Below are 24,906 nucleotides of genomic sequence, written 5' to 3'. Positions count from 1 at the left end.
CTTTTAATGACATGGATGTTCTTGAATCAGCTGTCTTCTGGCAGCTGCTGATCTCGTCGCTGCACGGGGTAGATGCGGCAGTGGTGAGAGCACCCGTTGGCGCTAATGCAGACGCGGTATAAATGCTGTGCAGTGGTGCGTGTCCTTTGCTGAGGCTTGTTATTGTCTGCATGTGCTGCTGGCAGGGGTGAGAGAGCATGAAGTACAAAGTGGTGGAGCCCTGTCATTTTATTTTGAATTTTGCTTGCTTTAAAATAATTCTACCAGGTGAACGTTGTTCCAGGATGGGTGACAGATCCTGTCCTGCAAGTTTCAAATAAAGAAAAGTGGAAGAGGTGATGGGATGGAGAAAAAAAATAACTTCTGCCTATACTAGAGGGGCCCAGATTTTGATTTTGCTTTTTTAAAGATTTAATCTTCATTTAAGTGAGCCAGATGGGCATACTGGAGTAGAGTGGCTTGCTCCAATTTAAGACTCGTTTGAAAAAAGCAATTTGTCTTGTGTGGGAATTATTGTGGAAAAGATGAGGGGTCCCCAGCAGAGAGGTCAAGCCCAGCTTTGGCAGGAGATGAAGAATGCCGTATCTGTAGTGAGGTAATGATCACGATGGTCGGTGGAGGCGCTTGGTAAAGCTGCAGGAGTGTGTCTGTGTGTCCCCTGGAGCCAGGCTGGAGGAGGGAGGAGGATGTAGGGCTGTTCAGGGGGGAAGATGCTGTGGGAGTGTTGTGTTGCGTAAGATTGCAGAGCCAGTGATCGTATTAGTGCCTCAGGGCTTTGGGGAGCTCCAAATTGTTCGCTGAAGCAGAAAAGCAGTTGAGACAGCACAAAAGCTGCAGCCACCAGAAATGTCGGAGGCTGGAAGAGGCGGTGAAGCAGTGTTTGGACCAGTTCCACTTGTGGAGCAGTCTGTGCTCCCACAAGGAGGGAAGGAGACTTGAGGTGCTTGGGCACCTCCTGTAATGAGTATTTTCATGGGTTAAGCTCACTGGACCGTGTAATCAACACCACCACCACCCAAAAAAATGGTAGTTCAGTGTCAGGTTTGAATGCTAGAATTAGTAAGACCTTTTCAAGGTTAAAGGGCCATTATGGTCATACAGTCTCTATGCAGACACTGCATCACCTTTGTCTGTGCTTTAGGGGCTTCTATTTGGCATCTTGGTCTTGATCTTGTGCTTAAGAGATTACGTATCAATTGTACTTTTATAGTGCTGTGAAGAACAAAGTCAGCTTGTTTCTGGTCTGGACATAACTTGCCAGCCCTTTGAGCTGAGAGGGCTGGGTGCTTATGTTGGGTGGGAGTGGGTATCTGGGTGCAGCAGAAGCTAACCTGCAATAGGTGCTTGAGATTGAATCGAGTTACCTCTCCACCCCAATCACAGACCAGAGTAGTGTGGATTTCATGCTTTGTACTCCTCCAGGTAATTATTTGTCTAACCCCATTCTTCAAATACTTTCCAGTTTTGAAATCTTCTGTATGTGCTCCAAGAAAAGGAGAGGGGAAGAATGGATAACGAGGCTCCAGCAATGTAATGCGTTGCCGATCCTGCATGTCAGTTGCTGCCCAACTGCATGTAGGCAAAGCTGAATGGTGAGCTGGGGGCTGGAGGTCAAATACATGCCTGTTGCAAACAATTTGGGAAGCTTTCCCAGGTACTCTCACCCTCCTTCCTGCTTTATATTGTATGTTAGTGTTGCAGTCCTCTGTGTGCGGAGCAGTTAATAAAGCCACTTATGATGGAAGCGGTGTTAGAACTGGCTGATCAAAATGTGACCAGGATTGAGCTAATAATTCTTAGATTATGTAAATAATGAAAGTCTGCTGGCAGTATACAGACTGAGTTGTTGAGCTCTTTTCCATGTCTAAATCTAAAATTATCTTGTGTATGTTGACTAAGCAGGCTATTGGGTTAAAAGAAGTTAATATGATTATGTTAACATGTAATATATGGCTGTTCAGTGATTGAAGATATAGTTGGACTTTCTGTTCCCTTGATGCTCCCAAACTGTTAGGTGTTTGGGTTTCCTGGTGTGCAGGAACTCTGACAGCTGCAGATGGCAGGATTAACTCCTTGACGTACAGTTGTGCAATAGATAGGACAGTATGGGGAGGGGGAGCACACTACACTAATCTGCCACAAAGACTTAAAAATCAAGGACAAGCTCTGACATGTGATTACTTTTTTCATTTCCTTGTCAATGCATGGAGTGTTGGGAGTGGGGAAGTGAACCCATGCCACGGACAGCCTGAGACCAGACATGTTAAAGAATCCAAGGAAATCTGCCAGGAAAGGAGAATTAATCATCGGTTAAAATAACCTGGTGGAAATTTTTCTGTGGTCCTAATGAGCTCTGAGTAAGGTTCAGAGTAATTACTTCATGAACACTCTGATTGGAGCAGTAAGGAAGCATCTCTAGAAACTCTGCTCCTGCTTTTCTTTCCGCTGATGCGTAGGCATTGCCTGAGTACTTGTGGCTGGGAATGTGTAGAAGGTGATGCTAGGGTTCACTGAACTTCTTTAGCACAAGGGCAGAAAAAGCACACATGGCTCACCTCAAAGGAAAAAGCCATTAGCCCACCTGGATATATGAGCTCGTAACAGTGTCTGCAGTCAAATGCAGTCCTTTCAGAACATTGGTGTTTATCTGTAGATCGGTTTTTCAGCACTGATGCTGAAGGTGTGGCATATAAGCAATGATTAAATGGATCAGAGCTTTTTTTGCCTGGAGAAGATGACTGTCTGAGAAAAGAGGAGCTGATGAAGTTTAGTAAAATATGATTGCCACAGAGGTGAAGAGAGATTAGACTTGTTTCCAGTCTTTTCCAGTGACATAAGTGGAAGAAATAAAATTAAACTAGAATATGCTGGATTCAGGCAAAGATCCTTCAGGAAAAGGGCAGTTAAGTTGTAGGACTCCTTGCACGTAGGTGTTCTGAATTTCTGGTACCTGCATGGGCTTCAAAACAACTGGTGAGATATTCCAAAATAAAAATACATTGGGGGTACTAAATGCACCCACTCTGTACTTATGCGTTCATTGCTGGCCCTGTTGGACATGTGGTATTGGTTTGTATGAAGCTTTGATCAGGCCTGGTATGTTCTTAGCCCAATGGTACTATTTACTAGTGGTAGAGCTGGACAGCAATGCTCAAACTCAAGTTCTCAAAGTGCCTTCTGTTAAAGCTCTATGAGGTTTTTGTGTGTAGCTTCTGCTGACGGGGCAGGAGCACTGCTTGCTTGCTGGACAGAGTGAAAGGCAAAGAGAGGCTGGCCACGGTTGGTGCCGTTGTGCATTACGCTAGACTCTTGTGCATCTCTTGTGCATGTTGCCTCTTGGGGTTTCTGTTGCGTTTATCCTGGCTTGTAGGTGATGTTGTGTCTCCAAATTTGTGCAGATGCTTTAATCACATCTACTGCATAACTGAGCAGCTGGATTTGTAATGCTTTGGAGGGGACTCTTTATTGAAACACATGAGCTGCTAATCTTGAATTATTTGAGTGCCAGCCAGTAGTGCCTATCAGTCTCTGGGGAGCCTTGCAAAGAGGTTTTCAAGTGAAAACTACCAAAAGGAGAGAGGCAGCAGGTTTCCTAGAAATGTGCAAGAGGCGTCTTGGAGACTTCTCCTGTATTCATCTGTTCTGCTGGTTAGGTTTTGCACATGGCAGTAATGTCTGTCCTTGCAGCAGTGAGAGGTATGTAGCCATACAGTTCACAACAGCCATGATCTTGTCACCCTTCCATGTGCTGCAAAGAGCCTGTGAGGATGATGGGTGTTCCCTCCAACCCACAGTTTCAGTGGCTCTTCTTTGTCTTCTGAAGCTACAGACACCTACAGCTGGGGATGGAGCCGAGGGGATGTCAAGGGGACAGCTAAGCAGTGCCAAAGTGTATTTTTTTTGTTTGTTTGTCTTGATCCCAGTGCCAAATACATTTATGCGGTAATTCTGCTGATTGGATATTTTAGCATAAACTTGTCCCTGTATTTCTAGTGCAATTTAAAAACTGAAATGAAACTGTTGCACAGTTGCCTTTAATACAATTCTGTGGCAGGCCTGATGAAATTGAGAGAAGGTGATTAAAATATTTCAGGGGTACAAGCTAGGCTTGCACTTTTTTATCTCTTCTGTCTGTATCAGTCTTGTAACTGGCTGAAAATTGCTAAATCTTTCCAGTCTGTTTTGCAGTCATTAGTCTGTACTTACTTTCTTCTCTTCTGTGCTTCCTGCTGCCCTTCAGATCTGTCATGGAATTAATTGGTGAGGAAAAAAGAAGAGGGAAAGAAATTTATCCACTGCGTGTTGCAGGAGTTTGCTGGCAGTGCTGTCTCAGGTAAAGAATAGAAATGTAACATATAGTCTTTCTACTGTAAGATATGAGGCATCTGCTCCATGTTTCTTGCTTCAAGATAAGGTGTGCAGGTTTGTCTGGAAAATAAGGTCTACAGCCAAGGCTGGAAACATTGAGGAGAGATTACAGTTAAACAAGGACATAGGGCAAGAATACAGTAGACAATAGAAATGCTGACTCTGCTGGCCTGGAAAAAGGGTAACCTGAGCCCAAGTGGCTGGGAAGCAACTGTTTGGAGGCTAGGTGGAGAGCAGAGGCAGCCATCAGTTTGAAAGGGCAGGGACTGCTTGGATTAACTAGCATGACATTGAAAGGCAAAACTCACCAGTTATTCATGCACTACCTGAAAGAAAATAAGGTGGGGCAACCCTTTTTTTCCTTCGTCTTTGTTGTTTAGTCTCACCCAGGATCAGGCATTGGGGGTTCCTTATAAGAGGCTTGAACCTTTCTTCCTGCCCCTTTGGAGGCAAAGGATGCATCTGGTTAATGTCCCAGCATGGGCCTTCCTAGAGCCCGGAGCTTTGCTTTCCTGGGATTGGGCATGTGATCGTGGGCCAGAGCAGCTCGTTCAGCACTTCAGGGATAGCCAATTTAGAGAGGTGAGTTGTCCCATAGCAAGCCTTGACCTAAGGAAGTCTGCCATGTCCACCCTTCTTCCCCTGCCCTGCCATGGTGTGCCGTAACAGCCGTGTGAGCTGCTGCAATGATGGATTTGCACCCCACAGCATGGGGCAGGATTTTTGCAGGAGTTCAGGTCTGGTTAAATGCTATGGCCAGTTTATCAGGGTGATGGTGTGGAACGTACTGTCTTGCTCAGTCTTTCCATCACGAAGCTGGAAGCAGGAAATGCCCTTCAGTTTCGCTGTGTTTGTGCTCCTGCTCTTGGCTAGCTTAATTAATCACAAACTCCCAGTGTTACATGGGGTTATGCAGGACAGGGTTTCAGCCCGTCCCACAGAGGGCTGAAACAAGTAGGAGGCTGCCCAAGCTAGTTAACAGAGCGGTGGTCCCCATGGTGAATCCATAAAACGCACCTTTCATACTCTGTCTCTGCACGCTGCGAAGTCTTGGATCGCGTGGTCTTCTGCTCAAACCCTCCTCACCTCGCACCTGTTCCTGAAGCAGATTAGCGCTTTAGTCCTTTCCTGTTTCTCTTCCTGTTCTGTTTTCTTCTGTTCATTGGCTTATTCCAAAATTTAAGCGGTGTCTGCTTATTCCTTGTAAAATTCCCATGTGCACATTTGAAGGGAAGTTTCTGTCATGCTTGCATCTTTAATTTAGTAGCCACATACTCCTCTCTGGGTATGTGCCCTGGGCCAAACTGGGCAGTAGAGTGGCTGATTTTATTGTATGCTACACACTCTTTTTATGCCTGGGACCAGTTATGAATTTGCTGTTTGCAAACAAACAACATGTGAGACCATGTCACTCGGGCCACAGAGGTAGGCCTGTGTGTGTCACCAAATGTTACACATATCTGCTGTGTTTTTCTTCTTGCGTCATCAACATTTCATTTCCTGCTTTTCACAGAATCACAGAATTAATTTTCCTGAGGTCCTTGCGGGAGAAAGTTTTGTCCAGAGAAGGTCAGCAGGAGATGAGGAGGTTGGAGCTCCTATTAAGAGTGCCGAGGTGTGGATGAGCCAGAAGGAGGGAGCCTGTTGCTACAGCAGCTGGTGCTGGGATCCCATGTAACTATGAGGCCTTTGCATGCGAGGTGCTCAGCTAGGGTGCAGTAGGGCTGCGTTGAGCGCGCCTTGGCTCCCGCAGGAGGGCATCTCTCTGGTTGCCTGCTTTCTTCACATCAGCTGCTCTCCAGAAGCCAATGCAGGCACTTTCTTCCTTGTCATCTGTATCTGAAAGCTACTGCATCCTTGGTGTGCTTGCACAGGCTCTTACCACCAGCTTCCTGGCAGAGCATTGAGCTGATAGCCCTTTTTTTTGTAGTCTTGGTGGCCTGATCTCTTACCAAAATCTCCCTTCTGGGTATTGAAACGGAGGTGTTGACATCCCAGTACCCCTAGAGAATGAGTAGGAAAGCAAGAGAGAGCTGTGGAGATGGTGGAAAGCCTATTCATGGAACACTTACAGGACTGTAGGAGGAGAATAGAGGCACTTGTGCCATGAGAGACTAAACTACTCAGATGTTACTCAAGTAGTCCGTAGGGAAGAAGAGAGAGAGGAGATCCTGTAGCGGTGTTCATCATAACTGTTCGACAGATAGATGTGGGAGGTATCATAGAATCACAGAATGGTTAGAGTTGGAAGGGACCTTAAAGATCATCGAGTTCCAACCCCCCTGCCATGGGGGGCACCTTCCACTAGACCAGGTTGCTCAAAGCCCCATTCAGCCTGGCCTTAAACACTTCCAGGGATGGGGCATCCACAGCTTCCCTGGGCAACCTGTTCCAGTGCCTCACCACCCTCACAGGAAAGAATTTCTTTCTGGTATCTAATCTAAATCTCCCCTCTTCCAATTTAAAACCGTTACCCCATGTCCTGTCACTACATCTCCTGACAAAGAGTCCCTCCCCAGCTCTCCTGTAGGCTCCCTTCAGATATTGGTAGGCTACGGTAGGCTATAGGTATGGTTCACCCCAAAAGCTCTTTATTCAGAGCATACATCCAGGTTTCCCTGTTTGGTGTTCTTTGCCAGCTGTTCACCTGCCCCTTACCTCCTCCTTTATAACAACATGGCTCTTCTGGAGTCAAACCTGGGATAGTGTCTGAGTCTGACTGAGAAATCAAGACATGGTGACATGCCAGGTCTTGCCTCTGGTCACCTTCCTTCTCCCATGCCACATGTTGCCTTATTTTCCAGTGGAGCTATGGCAGTTGCCTTTTGGCTGTTTGTTCTTCTAATTAGGTCCTCAGGAAGAGGCAGAACCCAGCTGAGATATCTGTGGCTAGAAACATGAAAGGAGAAGGTGAAATTGGGGAGGAAGGAAGATTTTTCAGGCTGTTGATGAGCTGGTGTTAAAGCAGGTCAAAAACTGCTGGTTTGATGTTGACCCCTGAGCTTTTTCTGAAGCCACTTCTGTTTTGTACTTCCAGACTGCTGTCAGGTTGGAAGTTGGTGCTGGGATGTTTGATCAGGAGGCTTGTTTCTTCCTTTCCTTTTCTGATTGCGAGAAATCTGCATTTCTGTAGATTCTGCAGTTCCTGTGGGTGGGGGAGCTGTGCCTGCAAGATGAGGGATGGGGTGGGTCAGCCTGCCCTCTGAAGAGTGAGCTGGGTCACCTGCCCTTGGCGATGTGGAGGATAGACACGGGGCTCTCAGCCCTTTGAAGCAGCACCATTATGCGTTTTATCGCTTGGTTTGAACAAATCTAGGAGAACCTTGAAATCAGGATGTTTCTTGGGATCCCACTCGGCCTTGCTGCTGCTTCTGTCCCCAAGTACTAACAGGACTTTTACACCTGGGGTCCTGGCAACATGCAGAGAGCAGGGGAAGGGACTGCACTCTGCCTTAGAACGGATTTATCTTGTGTCATGGCAGTTCAGCTAATCTACTTAGAGTAAGTTAGGCACAAGGCACTAGTATTCCCAGATTGCAGTCCTCCATCCCTTAGTTATGGGTTTTAGTCTGAGTTTAGTAGATCATTGAGCGTTTTCTGGTCTGGACTCTGTGAAGGAACCTTTAAACCAAAAAAACGTCTGCTAATCAGACTCTGAAATTGTACTTAATTTCCAGTAATTCCACTGCTGGAATTGCCAAGTTAGATCATTAGATCTTCGTGCCGGAGCATGAAGCAGTGGTTTTCAGGTTTCTTTTGTTTCTCAGGGCTTGGTCAGTGCTGAACCACTTACTGTGACAAGATCTTCCCCACCTTCCCATGTAGCTTGGTATATAAGCAGGTGTGCTGGGTCAGAAGAAAGGGATAGCCAAGTTTGGCAATTCCATCTTTTGACAGCAACTAGCAGGCAAAAGCTGGGGAATATAGTAGTTCTTTGCTCAAAATGCTTAGCTGGGCACTTGAAACTTCAATGCATAATAACTATTACAAAAACAAATCGGTGAGCTGAAGAAGTAGAAGGCTGCAGATACAGCCAGTGCCAAAATCCTTTGAGCACCCCTGTTCCTCCAGCCCCGAGAGGTTTTGCAGACATTTCCTCTGCCCTTGCTTGTGAGCCTGACCAGGGGATTGGAGTGTTCGTGTGCTCATTCATGTCAGGCTGGAATAAAGACAACAGTTGGTCTAGAGATATGTTGCTACTGATAAATTTTAGCTTTCGTCTAAAATAGATTATGGGTGCTTTAGAGCCCGAGGCTGCAGTCTGAAAGAAGAGTTCAGCTGTCTCAAACAACTTGCTGCTGCTGAAGACAAGGAGGCCTGCTTCCTCCTCCACCTGTTCCTGACCATGTGCCTTTCTGGATTGAGGCTGACTTAATTTGGTTCATCTCGCTCAACTAGCAGAAAACTAATCCAGGTGGAAGTGAGTTAGGTTTTTCTGTTGGAGGTGCACACCAGAGCTGGGGTGGGAGCTTGTGTGCAAGGCATGGTGGAAGGCTGCTGCTGTTGCAGCAACAAGCTCTTGGGTAAGCTAAGCTTAAGCTAAGGTCTTCTTTGCCTGCACCCAGAGCTGCTCTCCGCTGGAGTCTGCGTGCTCTTGTCTTTGTGCCAAGTTTCCAAATGTCATGTGTTGATAATGCCGCTGGTATCGATACTGCTGCACATTGCATGTCGATCTTTCCAGAGGAAGCAGCCTTGTCTCTGTGTTGTTAACAGTGAAGTCAATTACAATTGATTTTTTTTTTTTTTCTCTAGTTCCATTAGAGATGAGCAATCCAATATTGCATTCAGTATTCCCTGGAGCGGGTCAGCACCTTCCAGGCCTCTTCCCTACTCCCCAAACATCCTGCCGGCATCACAGCAGAGTTTGAGGAGTGCGTCTGCACAGGCAGTCCCCTCTTCTTCATAGACTTGGACCCGGGCAGGAAGCCATGCTGGAGACTTAAATTAGCTCTCCTCCATTTGTATTAGAAAGAAGTTATTCTGATATTTAGCATGAATGCAAGGCCCTTGTGCAGAAGCAACTGCTCTCACTGTGCTGATGGATATTTGGTGATGGATGGAGCAATCCCTTTAACAGTAGGTGAGGTGTTGGCATATAGAGACCTTGGCATCCTGGAAATGTTGCCTGTACAGGCATGTAGTGGAAGAGGCTGCTAGAGTGCCAAAGAAGCAGATTTAATGAATGGAGAGTTTATTAATTTAAGTCAAGCCTCCTTCTCTGATGCATAGTCTAGCAAAGGCTGAGGACTGCATACCTTGGGTGTGGCTGGCTACACTTCAGGCTTTTTGTCTGTTGCCTGACACGTTGTCCGGAATATGTATTTTGGTAGAATCCCAACTTGGTTATAGATGTTGAAGCACTATTTCTGCTTAATGGAAGGTCTTCTCCCAGTTTCACGCATGTGCTTCCTTTGTGTCCTTGTATTCCTGGACACTTGTGAAGCACAAAGGGCTTCAGGAATAAATTTTAGGCAGTCTTCTCCTAGTTCGGGCAAGTTCAGGTCTTTGTTACCATTGGATTAGTGGCTGCTACGGGGAATGGTGGAATGCAGAGATCAGGCTTGGATGTTACTTTTGGGTCAGCTGTCCTGTTTAAACGGTAATAGGTTCAGATTTTTCTGCAAAGCTCTGATTGGCATGAGAACAGTTATTTCTGAAAGGGAAGATGCTGGGGTGAAGTACCTGATAACCCTCTAGGAAACTAGAGACTGAGGGAGTAATGGTGGGGGGAATCCTTTCCTCTCTCAGCTCTTCTTTTCCTTCTGCTGTGCCTCTGAATGCCTATTCCTTCTGCAATGATGAAAGGAGATGATACAACTTGCCTGATCTGTGCCTCGTGCCACATGGAGAAGAGAAGGCTGAGTGAAGAGCCTCTTCAGGTCATCAGGCTGGGAACAGAAATAGTCCTCTTGCCTTCCTGAAAACGTCTCTTCTCCCCATCTGCCCAGGTGGGCTTACTGTGTGCTTCAGTTTTGCCATGGCATCAACTGCCTGGCAGACTTGCACCTGTCTGTTGGAAGACAAACCTCACTGTACTTGCTCTTAATGGTGCCTTGTGGATGTCCAGCTTCCCTTAATGCCCTTGATTTTGCCCCTTGCCTAGCTGTTCCTGCTTTCCCTCCCTTTTCTCTCTGTGCAAGAGCTTCATCCATATCTTCTTGTCATTTGAACCTATAATTTCAGCCAGTTTTGACATTCTTCTCTTGACCTTCGTGGCTCTCAGTTCTTCTTCCTTCAATGTGAAGACATCTGTGATGTGGCCTGTTCTCTCTGCTCAGCACGTGCTGCTGAAACTCCTGTAGAAGTCCCACATATTGCTGTTCTTGTGATGGTTTTGGTTTTACCCTGAAGTTACGTATCTGCATTGCCTACTCAATTCAATTGATGGCTGACATTGTTGTATTGCCTGGAAATATAATTAAGTATCGATCACAGTGCACTCAGCAGTTAAATTAGTTAATATATTAATTATGTGTAACAGTATGTCATTCCAGTAATGTTTGTTACCTACCAGTTTAAGTAGTGTTGTGTGTGTGTTGAGAAGACAGGCTTAGGGAGACCTTGGAGAGACATGCTGTGTTTGCTTTCATTTTTGCCTTTCAATAATTGCAAGTCCCTTGGCCAGTGGTGGTTGGGGCATTGCTATTTTGCTGGTACTGTTCCTGATCATTATTCTCCGCTGGCTGTAAATTTCGAGGAGAAGCCCTATGCCACGTCAGTGGTTACTGCTAAATCCTCTCATCTGTTGGAAGCCAGGCTGGAGCACTTCCAGTTAACATATCGCCTTCTGGGGGCCTCCTGGAAATGCCAGTATCTCCCTTAGACAGAGTGAGTATCTGTCAGTTGTTGACCTGATACAGGATCTGAGTAGCTGCTTGCTGGAAGATTTGTTCCTCTGACAAGTCTCCACATCACAGACAGTGCAAATAAATGCAACTTGTCCTGTTTGCTCCCTGGTGGTCTCCATTGCCCCCACTCCTGCACCTGCTTTAGACCTGCAGAGAGTGAGCCATTGGGAATACATGGCTTAAGAAACACAGAATGGAAAAAATTGTTTCTCTGCTGTGAAGACTGGCTACCAGTTCACATTAGATTCTGTCTATGTATATAGACAGAATATATAATTACATATATATATTATAAAGGTTTTAAGGTGTTTGGGGGTTTAAATACTGGGCTAGCCAATTATGTGGCTGTTGAAATTAGCAGAGTTGCAGCGTAGCAGGACCTTGCACTTTGTCTTGTTGAACTTCATGAGGTTCACATGGTCCCACTCCTCCAGCCTGTCAAGGTCCCTCTGGATGGTGTTCCTTCTCTCAAGTGAATCAAGTGCACCACTCCGCTTGGTGTCATCCTTGCTGAGGGTGTACTCAATCCCACTGTCTATGTCGTTAATAAAGGTATTGAACAGTACTGGTCCAGTACAGTCCTGGTTTCATTTTGCAACATTGTGTTTTTTCAAAACAAAGTAAAAAGCATTAAAACAAAAGGGATTTTGATAGAGATAGTTTTGTAACCTCTATTAACTTGTCTTTAAGTTCCGCAGTGGTTTGAATTTGGAATCCGCAGGCTTTCTCGGGACAGAGGAGGTACTTGCCACCAAGCATTACTGATTTAGCAACATTCCCAGCAAGGTGTGCTGTGCTTCCACAGGGTGAGAGGGCAGTGCTCAGAGGCCAGCCAAAGGGCAGTCTGCTTTACAGAAAACTCTACAGATTAGCTGCAAACTCACACGGTCCAGGGATGGCAGTGCTGTCGCTGCTGCTTTGTGCCACGTTTCCATGCAAAGCTTGTTCTGACAGCCTGGGTTTACTGTGCACTTCTCCAGGAAGGAGAAGAGACAAAGCAATGCTTTTGGCCTGCGCGAGGATCTTAAGCTGCATGTTACTGGAGAAACAACATCCCTTTCTTCACCTTCATGTGTATTTGCATCAAAATAGATGCAAAGGGAGGGCTGAAGATGCAGCATTGTGTTCAGTTTTAGATAATATTTAGCTGTGCAGCTGTTTTATTAGTGTCTCTTCCTTCCTCAACTCTTACTGTCAGGTAAAGCGTACGCTGCCTTCATTCAGCAGTTCCAGAAGGACTGAATCCTGCGATTCCTTCTGCCTCTTTTCCTCCATCTCCATCTGAGGAAAGGTCCAACTGCAGCTCTTCTTAATGGCTGCATCCCTGCCTTGTCTGTTGGTTAAGGCAGACGTTCCTGCAAGGGCGTGTTTCACCGGGTCGCATGGTGAATGTGGTCTGGTTGCCCATCCTTCCCCATTTCTGTTGAAAGAAATAATTTCAGATGATACTGTCTACCATCTCTCACGTGTCTTTTTTTTCCTGGTGGAGGGAGGGAAAATGGCTTTAGATGCTAAACCTGGATCAAGAGAATGCGGAAAACCCAGTGCTCCTAACAACAAATCAACAAATCCATTAAATGTGTTATCTGGAGAAATGCAGGGGGAAGGTGGGGCTCCGTACATAACACATTGTAATGTCTGCTGTAATCCCCGAGGAAGAGAAAACAACTTCACAACTCGTTCTAGGAATTGTCTCGCCCATCCTTCTATGCGCAGCTGGTCTGCTGCCAGAGCTGCAGTGGCACCTGACAGTAACGTATTTGCCTGTCTGCCTTGGAAGTCTCACCCTCTGTGCTTTTGCAGTTCCTCTGCGTATCTTCAAATACTTGTTTTTTCCCTCTCTTCCCAACTGTTGTCTGCCCTTTCTCCTTCCCCCATTGTCCCACCAGGCTGCTGCTTTGGCATCGAGCGAAATGGAGCATAATATGAGGTTCTCTGCTGTGTATTTTGAGGAAAAATACCTGTGGTTAAAACACAGCCATGGTGACTATACGAGTGTGTTCATAAATATGAATAAACTTTGGTTATGTCTAAATCTCTCTTGTGCACGACTTGCAGGAGCTACAAAATTGTCCGAGGTGTAGGGTAGCTTCAACTGTATAAAACTGCTAAACAGTAAAATCAATATTTTGGATAAAACGGAAGTCTTTTGTCTGCAGTCCCATTAAAGGAGCTCTTCAGAAACTAAGAACTGGAGAATTCAGGTGGGAAGAAATCTTCCTGTTGTCAAATCCTGGGAAGAAGATTGATGACTGGTTTGCAGGGTCACCATTAAATCCATGCATTGAGAATGTAATAACAAGTAGAGCAGAGCCAGCTTCTCTAAGGAGCTCAAAGAGCATATATGAAGTGATAGGTAAGAATACACTTGTAAAAGAAATGCCAGGTACCAAAACAAACGCAAGAGGGGTTATAGAAACCAGTGGCTGGAAATGGAAAACTTCCCCAGAGAATGCCCATTTAATTGTCTAGTAGCTAATGTATATAGTTAAAAGACAAGGAAATTAAGGTAAATTCATGTTTTCTTGCATTTTGCATAAATTACAACCACCAGGTAAAATAAAATACTGTAATGCTTTCAGAACTAGGTCTTTCACTATGTAATACTGCAGAAGGTATTGATTTTTCAAACTTTTCGTAGGACAGTGTTGTCAAAGGTAATCTTATTAGCGGGAATGGAAAGGATATTTTAGGGAAAATCTCTTTAAAATACAAGCCTGCAAGACATTGCCAAAAAGTATAGGGGTGTTTCGGTATTCTGTCTCCATTAGCCCCAAGGAGAGAATTTACCCCTTGGTCAACATGAATTACTTTTTGTCTCAGAATAAATCTCATTCCAGATACTTGTTGCTGTTTAAGCTTTTATAGGAATTGTATTCTATTCTTCCCACTGCTCCCTATCAAAACTACAGTATCCACACAAATATCTCATGCATTTATCTTATTTTTGTTGTTAAAATAGAAATTTTTATCCTCTGTGGAAGCGGACTTGCTGACTGTCTGGATTGTGCTGTGGGCTCCCTGGAGTCTACTTCAGTTGCCCACCTTGGTGGTGTCCATGGTTTTGTACAAACCTTAAAAATACTTGCTGCAGGAGGTAAAGGCAGCTCAGAAGTACACCTCCGCATGCTCCCAGTACCTTATTTTCAGGTTGCAATGGCAAACTTGTGAGTCACTGCCTTACAGATGCCTGCTTAAAGGAACTCTGTTGCCAAGGTGACTTTTCAGATACTGTTTTTGCAAGGGCAGGTCTTTTCTGACAAGGGAGCCACAGGTCTGTGCACTTTCCTCACTGCACATAAACTGAGGATGGACTCAAAAGGGAATGGGTCTGTCTGCATCACGCTGGCCGGCCAGGAAGGTGGGTTGTGTCCTTTTGGGGCAGCTGGGAAGCTCTTGCTTTCTGTGCTTCTAGTGCTCTTGCCTTATGGAAAACAAACTGGAAAGCAAAACCCTGCTACCCTGCGATCAGTGTCTGCTAAGCCTCATCGGCACTTAAGTTCATGTGTTCTGCTGGTGGCACTGATCTTTTTTGAAATCAGCAGTGGGTAAGGGTAGGGCTGAAAAATCTTCTGCAGTGCTTTCCTATGTCATGCCAGGCAAATCTTTCGGTTTTAGGGCAAGTATCTTTCCTGAAGAATAGCATCACTATAGGGGTGTTGAAAGTAGGTGCACCTGTGAAAGCTATCTGAATTTTTTGTTTTGGATGTTGCACATAATCACAGAATTGTTAAGGTTGGAAGGAACCTCTCAAGATGATCTAGTTCAGCCCCTGATCAAGCAGGGTCAGATACAGCAGGTTGTCCAGGACTGTGTCTAGTCAGGTTTTGAAGGTCTCCATGGATGGAGACCTGGAGACTCTTTGGGCAATGTGTTCCAGTGTTTGACTACCCTTACAGTTAAAAAACAAAAATTATCCCAAATGCAGGTGTTTCAATTCATACCCATTGCCTCTTGTCTTGTCACTGGGCACCACTGAGAATAGCCTGGTGCCCTCTTCTCTCCTTCCTTCACATCAGGTATGTGTGCACATGGCTAGGATTTTCCCTGAGCCACCTCTATTCCAGCTCTCTCAGCCTCTCCTCAAGTGAAAGATGTTCTAGTCTCTTAATTGTTTCAGTGGCCCTTAGCTGGATTCTCTCCAGTAAGTCCGTATCTTTCTTGTACTGGGGAGCCCAGAAGTCTGGTGTCCCCAGTGCTGAGCAGAGGGGAAGGATCACCTCCCTTGAGCTGCTGGCAACACTCCTCCTAAAGTATCCCAGGACACTGATGGCTGCCTTTGCTGCAAGGGCACATTTCTGGCTCATACTCACCTTGGTGGCTATGAGGAGTCCCAGGGCCTTTTCTGCAAAGATGCTCTGCAGCTGGTCAGCTGCTCTCTGTTGCTTTTCTGGAAGCATATGAGATGGAGGAGAAGAGGCAGGTGGAGAAGAGGAAGACAGCGATGGAGGGAAGCTACAGCACTGAGCTCTGTTGGTGGAAGGCTGTGACAGCATCTGTGGTGTGTACACCCTTCACAGCCGTTCAGGGAGCGGTTGGCTCTAGCTCACTTGGTTTGGTTTTGACCTTTCTCACTAGTTGCAGAGGCATCTTTTAACAGTGTTATGACTCCACATCCAACTCACTGGAGTAATTCCAAGTATCTTTTAGCAGCGTGCGTTCTGCCCTTACTGTGAGCCTTTCCCAAGATCAGTGCTTATAAAACGGGAACACAGCCTCTCTTTTCCACAGCCCTCTTACATGTAATGTAACGCTCAGGGCCTTCTTCACTACTTCGTCCTATAGCCGACTTCCTCATCTCTGTAGTCTTTTCATGCTGAAGGTATGACTACGTGTGTCAGTCACGCTTGCACAAGGAAAGCGCCCCCAACACACAATCTGGAAAGTGATGTGGCTATTTAATTTTGGATTTGACTTTTAAGCATGGCATTTGAGACTGCATGCTAGTGAGAGCTGAGGCCCTGAACTCTCAGATCTCTAGGGATTTTTTTTGAAACCATCTCTGCAGAGAGCAAGCGCCGACTTTCTTGCTGAAAGGAACATTCTTCTGTTTTTCTGTTGCATTGGAAGAAATGTCAAATTGTTCAAAACTTGAGAAAGAAATAGGTCAGAAGTGTCTGTGGCAGAGTTGGGAAGAGGATACTAATGAGGCTGCTTTCAGTCCAAGCTTCCACCATGGCTGACCCAGGCTGTGGGTCACTGGGGAGTGCTTCATATCCCAAGCTTATGTGCTACTTCCAAGAAATAGTGTAAGTGCTGGATGAAAGGAGGAGGAGGAAGAGCAGCTTGCTAGGTTTCCACGGACAGGGGAAGGAATTGGCAGTGAAACAGAGACACTGCAAATCCTGCTGGACCAGGTCTTGTTCCCAGCAGGAGCACGGAAGCAGGTATAGTGGGTGTACTCTCGTGTTACCAGTGGGTTACATGCTGCTTACTTGCAAAACTTTTGCTAGGGCTGGGTGCTGCAACTTCGTAAAATCTGACGCCTTTGGGAAGTGAGGGCTGCCCCTGCTCCCCAGGGAGCCTGACCCCTGAGAGTCAGGTCTTGAGGGCTTCGCATAATGCTCTTGTCCCCTCTATCTGAATTACAACAGAGGAAGCTGCTTTACCTGTATGGTAATACTTAATGCTAATGTACAAGCTCACCTGCTTTCTAACCTGAGAGCTGGCAGAGATGCACTTGTTCATGTTTCTTAAGGAATATTTTGAGCAGATTAGACTTTTTTTCCTTAGGTGAGGGAGGGAAATGCATGATGGCATTGCAGTCCAGGCTCCTCGAGCGCTGCCTGAAGCAGCATGTGGCCTCAGCTCCACTCTCTTGCACTTCTTGGAGGCTTAACTCTTCGGCTTCTACATGGGGAATGAAAGCAAAGAAAGCCTGGTTGGCTCTTCTCTCTGAGGTGGCTGAAGCAATGAAGTCGCCCTCAGAAGCCAGCTGGTAGGGGTTCTTTGCTAGCAGTAGCGAGGCAGGATGTTGGAGATGGTCAGGTTTCTTGGCTGATTCTGGAAAAAACAAGGCTCTGCTGCAGACCTACAACTCCTTGGATTAGCTTGATTGCAAGAAGGCTTTGCCACTCATTCTGCCTCACACAGCAAATGATCATCTTCCATGGCTGTTCCCTGTGCATTTTGCTGTGATCAGAGGTGGGTGTGCAGGAAGGACAAGATGGCTTGTTATGAAATGTGAAAGAAATCTCATGAACTGAGCTGTTGGAGGTGTCTCAAACATGCACTGAAACCCTAGCCCCTTGCTTCTGTTCTCTTTGGACTAAGTGACCTTTTGTAAGGCTGGAAGCTGCAGCAGCACTTGCAGAGAGCTGCTGTGCATAAAATTCACTGTGATCACAGGTATTTAAACTGGGGCTGCACAGAAAGCAAATACATGCCAGAGGACAGAAAAAAAAGTCAGCTTTTCTGGACATGCCATTCCTTGACAAATAAGAACGTCTTATTTGCGTTGTGGAACTTCAGGATACTTTTGGAGAACTTCTTGCTTTTTTGTTGGAAGAGATGTACACACTTGTTGCAGGTATACGCAACAATTAATGGACATGAAAAGGGGTGGGGGAGATTGAAGTGTCTTTTCTTGGAAGCAAACTCATTCTCTCAAAGCTGGAAAACCCTGTTTCTTGAATGAAATCACACCTGGTCTTGCAAAGTCCCTGATGTGGTATATTTTCAAAGTAGTACAGCTCAGGGAGTACTGAGAACTGTTTTGTTGTTTTCTTTTTCTGGGTGCAGAAGAGACATGAAGGAAATAAGTAAAAAGTAATGCAGCATCTTTTCTCATAAAGACGTGTTGACTCCAGGCAGCAAGCTGACCTGTCTCGTTGGTGAGGAGGATACAGAACTAGGGACACTTTTTCTAGCAAATCATGTGGAGCTCCTGCACTGGTGCAGCAACATCCTCAGTAGTTGCACTTTTTGCCAAATGATGTTTTTCTCTGACCAGGGAAGCGTTTGAGAAAGAGGTGAGGAGCTGTCTCTTCCAGTGCTTCTATGCTCCGTGGAAGAACAGCAAGAGGGTACCTCCAAGTCTGCTGCGCACGGAGGCTGGTTTGGCTGGGGCTCATTGTAGCCATCTAAGACTCTCAGAGAAAGGACAGCCAAATGTGTAAGCAGCAGGAAAAAAGGATGCTGAGCGGTAGCACCTACGTTATTCAGGGAAAACTGTGTGTTTGTAATGTAATAAGGGCAAATTAGTCTAAAGAAAAAAAGCTATTAAAAAAAGGGTACCTTCTGCATGCAGTTTCAGGAGCTCTAGTAGATGTGGAATGGTTACCGTTCACCCTCTTGGGTTTGCTTAAAGCCAGGCTTTCTGTAAGGTGAGTTCAATATGTTCACTTTGTCTGCTGTGGGCAGGTCCTCCTTTTCCTGTAGGTGCCAGCAAACGGTTCTACAGCTGCTTTGTCTCATGTGGGTCCTGGCTGCATCTCATAACGCTTTCCTGGTCAGGAAGAGGAGAATCAGCATGGGCTGTCTGGTATCAGCCAGTGGCATGGTCTGTGTGGTGTCCTGTATTTCATTCTCCTTCCTCAGTCTCATCGCCTACCCAGTGACTGAGCAGAAAATGCTGATAGTAAATACATGGTTTCTTTCAGGTTTTTTTTAGGAGAAACTTTCCAAAACCAGCCAAAATGCATGTGATAAAAAGCATTTCAGTGCCCTGCACTAATGATGAGTCTGACCTAATTTACTGCCCTCCGGGGTGTTCGCAGCAGGATGGAGGTAATACAGGAAAGGCGCTAATGGAAATTCATGAACAAAATAAAGCAGAGGCCACATGGTTGTCCTGCTGTCCCCAGTGCTACTTTTGTGGATGTTTCTCCCCTAAGAAGGCTGCATGCTACAGAATACGTGGTGGGGTATTTCTCCCTCTGACCCCACCACGTTTGTGCCCTGTACGTGTTTTACAGGGAGGATAACTCCTGAAATAAGCTGTCCTTTTTCTAGGAGCAAAAATAACTTGTCCCAGGTAGGAGCCTGAGATCTGGCAGATGAGGTGAGCTCCTTGTGGCAGCCACAGCTTCTCCATCAGGAGGCTCATGGTGGTTTCTGGGATCTCTCCGTGCCATGAACTGGCAACGAGCTGGCACCTGGCTCAAACAAGGCATTTTGTAGTCCTTGTGGCATGCTTGGCTCAGAAATATAGGTTCCCTGAGACATGGTACCTCTTTCCTGCTTGGTTATGAAAATAACCTCCCAGCTACAAATGTGGCTTTAAGGACAGAGAGACACTGGGCCACCTTGAGCGTCCTCTGTGTGCCTGCCAATCTGAGACTGACCCTTAAAATGTCAACCTCCGTGCTGTGGAGGGCTGCTGAGAGGGTGCAGGTGGGACCACTGAGGACTTCTGAAGGGTGAAAAATGCCTCAGGCAGAGGAGGAGGAGGAGGAGGAACTTTTACCTTGTGGCAGGGGCTAAGCATGTCTGCAGCACTTAAGGTACCATTTGGGAGGACAGACTTTTGTCTCCAGAGTTGCCTTTTGTAGAGTGCTGTGCAGGTTGTGACTTCTCTGTCACTTCCTGAGGGGACCTGCTCCCACTCCAGACGGTGTATCACTTGTGGGCTTACGTGGCTAACTAGAGATGAGCTTCGGCTCTGCTGCAGAGGGAGGTTTGTGCCCTTGCTGTAGCTGTTCAGAGCCTGAGGTATTTACCAGGCCTAACAGAGGCATGACCTTGACACCAGGACATGAGTCGCACAGCTTCTTCAGGTCTTGGATGCCAAGCCGGGCTTGGAAGTAGGCTCCCCTTTAAATAAAGGGGGGGTCTGGAAGGGCTGAGAATGCAGATCCCACTTTAAATAGGATGGATGCCTGCCTCATCGGGGGCAGGAGGAAAGCCTGCATGCTGGGGTAATGATTAAGCATGAACAAAAATAATGTAGCTTGTTTTGGAACGTGAAAAACAAATGCTGTATCCATGGTGAAACCTGTCCCGTCCCAGCAGGGGCTGTCATCTTCTCTTCCAGTGCTGGTTCCTGAGCCTCCTTAGGGTGGCAGGGCTTGAACTGGGTACAACCCAAACACTCCCCGCCGTGGTCTCTGTGCATCGTGGACCGGCTGCCGAGCTGTCTCTCTGGGAGCTCCTCTAAGATTAAGGGGGCAAAGAGCCTGGGTATCAACCCTCTGCTTCCGTCCTTGCTGTCTCCAAGCCTCAGGCTGCCCAGACGCTGCTGTGTCGGTACTTTCTGGAGGAGAAGTGGAGCTGGAGGTTGCCTGATCGGGAGCTGAACTGTGGGGTGAGGTGAGGGCAGCGAGCTGCGGGGCTGGCTCCCATGGAGCACCATCTCTGCTGGAGGACATCTTGGCCGAGTTTCTGCCTGGCCTGTGGTGTCCCTCAACTTTCTTCCCAGAGGAAAAAAAATACCTTCAGCAGTTCTGCACTGGCAGCTGTCAGGACACACCACTGCTGCATTTGCACCAGGAGACTGTGGTTTACCGTTTCTCAGCTCCTTTCAGTGTAAAAGTATTAGACAATTTACAAATGACACTATATAATTAAAAAAACCCACAGAAAACCCCCCACCCAAACCCATACCCAATCTTCTGCTTTTGGATGTATTCTTTGGATTTCTTTAGTGAACTCGTCCCACAGCTGTAGGCATATGCTCATTTTTACTGGTGTTATACAACTGAGGCTAAAATTAACACATCTGTTGTTGTTTAACTTAAATTTATACAGTACCCTGTTTTGCCAAAATACTACGTTTCGAGCAGCAACAGCTTTAGTGTTATGTATCAGTGGAGTTCTGGGAATAATACTTAATGCTACGTGCTATTTCTTAATAGCCATAACGAACAGGGGACTTAGTGCCTCACTACAGCTTTGCATGGGGGGGAGGGCCAGTGCTGAAGAACCCTCCTCTGTTTGTGTGGCATTGTACAGGCACAGGTTTATTTGGTATTTCTGCTCATATTTGATATTTCTGCTCATGGCTGAGTCCTCAAAGTAATGTGGTTTCCTGGAATTGTGAAGCCTGTGTTTTCACCCTCGCGGTTGTGGACTCAAATAGTGGGATCTCAGGGCTCAGGGAAGCCTGTAGTGTTGTGGCTTTAACCCCATCCAGCTTTTTTCTGAATGCCTAGAAAGGATAAAAAGGGGACTTTTAAAGTAGGATATTTATATTTAGTCTAAGGGAGTCCTTTATGAAAAGCAGTTTTAGTCTAAGGAGTCCTATACTAAAAAAACTCAACCTTTTTGAAATGAAGGAAGCTGTAACCAAAAAAAATCTACTTGTCTGCCATGAAACCAGGATCCTGAGTATTGCCAGTAGTAGTAGCAAACGCTTGTTGTAGGAGGGAAAAAGGTATTGGGTTTTTTTAAAATCTGTTTATATTTGAGATGTTTTGTGCTGTGCAGATCAGAGAGAAGAAAAACACATCCTTACTAAGTGAAATAATTGTCAAGTTTACAGTATGTTAATTACTCTCAGCTAACGTAAGTGGCTTTTGCTCACCTTTCCTCTGTGTGCAACATTTCAAAGGCAAGTGTTGTTAAATTACACACGGAATGGGCAGAGGTGGGGGCCCAAACTGTTCTGATTTCACAGAAAAATAATTATACTGGAGCTGCGGTCTGGCTTTGATCTCAGAGGTGCTTGCAAGCTAAATAAAAATAAGAGTACCTTGGGGACAATCTGTGCTAAATGCTGCCTCTGCTGTTCTCCAGTGGTTTCCAGCATTTTTGGCATTCGGCATCGCAACTGGAAGTTGCCAAACACAACTTGGCACCTTCCAGCAGCAAAACAGCCTCCCGAGGGGCGGGGAGGGATCTGTAAAATGGAGGTGTCGGGGGAGCGGGTGGTGAGAAGGGGCAGAAACTGGCTGCTTCGCCAGCTGCTCGTGGCAGGTGGAGGAAGGATTCGGCTCCCCTCCCCGCACCCCGCTGATGGTCCTGGGTGCCGGCCGCTGTCCCCAGCCTCCAGTGAGGCTGGGCTCCTGCCAAGAAAACAGCTTTTGTGTTTCCTTAAATACTCCACTGCTTTTTTTGGGAAATTAAAAAAAAAACCAAACAAAAAACAAACAAACAAAAAAAACCAAACTGAATTGATGTTATTACTAGAATTGGCCAGCTGGCTGAAATTTTTTATATTTTCATTAACAAATCCCTACCGGGTGCTGTTTTCCCAATGAAGTAATGAGTGTGTTTTCAGACAAGGGGGCAAATCTCCCCAGCCCTGCTGCCGCTGAAACCCCACCAGGCTTGGGCAACCAGAAGGGCAGGGTGTTGGTGTCTTGGGCAGGCAGCCCTGCAGAGATCACTGGGGTACGGTTTGGCCTCACGATTCATCCTTTTTTTCCCTGAAACTGCAGAAATGTGGGGTGATGGGGGGTGGAGGTGGCTGGGAGTTGGTTATTGGAATATGCAATCAGTTGTTTTAGCACCCACTTTGGTACCACAGCAAACTGGTTGAGTAAAATTGCCTTTAATATGATTAGATGTTTGTTATTGCCTGGCCCTGGGTGCCGGCGGGGCTGTCCTGCTGAGCAGAGCCTAGCAGGGTGTGCATGCATTGCTGCTTTGTGCAGGAGATGGAAAAATGGATAGCAGCATCAGTCACATACCATCAGTCACAAACCCTGAGGATGTCACAACCCTGGGATGTCCTGAGACATCCCTGAGCTTTGTAAATAAGTGATAGCTTCTAGGTGTGGTTTTATTTCTCGCTTCTTGGGTGCATTGACTACAATAACATATTCTTCTGGGACACAAGGCAGTAAAAGCTACAGCTTCATTCTCTATCTCCTCTAGAAACTCAAAACATGGTGGTGGTTGTTGGCTTCATGGAAGAGTCCCCCCGTCCCAGCAGGCTTGTTCTCATCTTAAGGCATTGAAATTACTAAATTATGATCCTACTTTTGTTTAAATCATCCTGAAAGATTCGCAACTTCAGAGAAGTTGTCATCAGTGAGTTGTTTTTAGAGGGGCATTGAAATAATTTTTCTTTTGGGGAGAAAACTGGTATTTTTTCTTTTCCAGGCTTAAGAACAACCTAAAGTGAGGGGAGTGGTCTTTGAGGAGCTTTGAGGAGCACGTTTCAGGAGAAAAGTTGACTAGAGTCAAATTTGTTTTAAACACTGGAGAGAAAATAAAATTTTATAGTGTCTGCAAAGGTTCTGCAGTAAAAATACTTGTGACATTATTTTACTTGGTATTGGATATAAGTGATCCAACGGCTGGTTTCCAAATACTGAATTTGGTATATAGTAGGTACTAGCCATTTTTACAAGCTGTTGGTGACCAGCTGCTCCTTAGGGCTGCCACGGATCTGCGTATTTCAGACCCTATTGAGTTCTTCCCCTGCTATGGGCAGGCAGATGCTGATAAACATGTTGGGTTGCCATACCGCCTCCCCTCGCACCTGTCTTCAGCCCTTGTTTTCCTCCTTCTTAGCTTTATCAGCCTGCATATTTTCAGATTAAAACTTGCTTTTTGCTCCCAGTTCTGGAACCTGTAGGTCCTCCTGTCACTTGTGACTAGTCTTCAGAAGAAAATGCCAGCTCTCAGGTCAGGTTCGTGCAGGACACAGGGCAAGGGTCTCTCAAAACACTTTTCTCAAAGAGCTACCTGGCCTGTGAAAACAGGGCCTGCGGTGCTGAGGATCTGATCTACTTGTCCATTTCTTATTTCTGAACCAACATTGAGCTGGGTTTGACTTGTTTGGCTAAAAGCTGAGGTGTGGTGTGGCCCCTGGCCTGCCCAACCTGCCAGCAAATTCAACAGCATCAAGGGTGGAAAAAAGATTACAGACTCTGCTATCTTTGGGAAGTGTCCAGCACTGAATCTGTGTGCAGGAGACAGGCTCCATCTCATGTCTCTCTTCTCCTCCAGGTTTAGAAGAAAAAACGGTTCTTTCCAAAAAAGAAAAAATGAAGCTGAGGAAAGATAGATGGCTGCAGAGTAAGTACTCCTCCAAGGCGCAGTGGTGCCATGGGCATCACGGAATGTGGCTCTGTTGGATCTCTCTGTATGTGGGGTATGGTTGGGCAGTCCCGGGGGAGGCTGAATGTTTCTCAGAAGCATCTTCACATCCACTCCCTAGCATGTGGGGCAAAAGTTCAAGATACTGTTTCTCAATGTTTAGCACCAAGATTGAGTCATTGCCCCAAACGCACTTTTGATTTTCCTTCATGTGTAATGTAAGTGACAGCATAAAAACTTTAATTATCCAGATAGGACACTGTGCCCATGTAGGGTTAGCATGTTTATCTTTTAAAGCTCTGGTACAGATATGGCTAGCTCTGTATGAAGCTCCTCCTCCCTGAGGAGCTGAGGGGACAGTAGGACAGCCTGGAGCTGAGCCCCACGCAGCCACCAGCTAATCCCAAGCCTCTGTGGTGAAAGCCTGCAGTGGACTCTCCTGCCTTTCAGCAAGGGGGGTCTCTGGACACTGCTGGTTGTGTGACTGCTCTTTCCCACGTGCCACAGGTCAGTGAACCCCCTTACCAGACAACCTGGCCTTCCTTGAGGCTGTGAAATACGAGCTAAACAAAACCTGCACATGGCAGAAATGCTTCTGTTTGCTGTGAGAAGTGCCTGTATTTTTGCTTCCAGTGTCTCAGCCCAGTAAGAGACAATGCTGTGCTACCTGGTGCAGCAGATGGGTTCCTCTTACCACCTGGAGCTGTTCTTGGGACAGGCTTTTCCCTTAACACCTTCCTGCCCAACAGAGCTGCTGACAGAT

The 24,906-nt window shown here is 46.2% G+C and overlaps 1 protein-coding gene across 1 annotated transcript in view; it reads left to right on the top strand.

Annotated features, from left to right (window-relative positions):
- Window positions 1-24,906, top strand: part of SLX9 (SLX9 ribosome biogenesis factor) — a 58,944-nt gene that overhangs the window by 21,959 nt on the left and 12,079 nt on the right. The window contains exon 3 of the mRNA XM_074145389.1: window positions 24,054-24,122. Within this exon, the coding sequence (XP_074001490.1) occupies window positions 24,054-24,122 (69 nt within the window). The remainder of the gene's footprint in view (window positions 1-24,053; window positions 24,123-24,906) is intronic.

Source organism: Numenius arquata, chromosome 3, assembly GCF_964106895.1.
Source record: "Numenius arquata chromosome 3, bNumArq3.hap1.1, whole genome shotgun sequence".
Classification (NCBI taxonomy): domain Eukaryota; kingdom Metazoa; phylum Chordata; class Aves; order Charadriiformes; family Scolopacidae; genus Numenius; species Numenius arquata.
The sequence above is the reverse complement of the archived record's forward strand: the minus strand, read 5'-3'. Positions and strand labels throughout refer to the sequence as shown.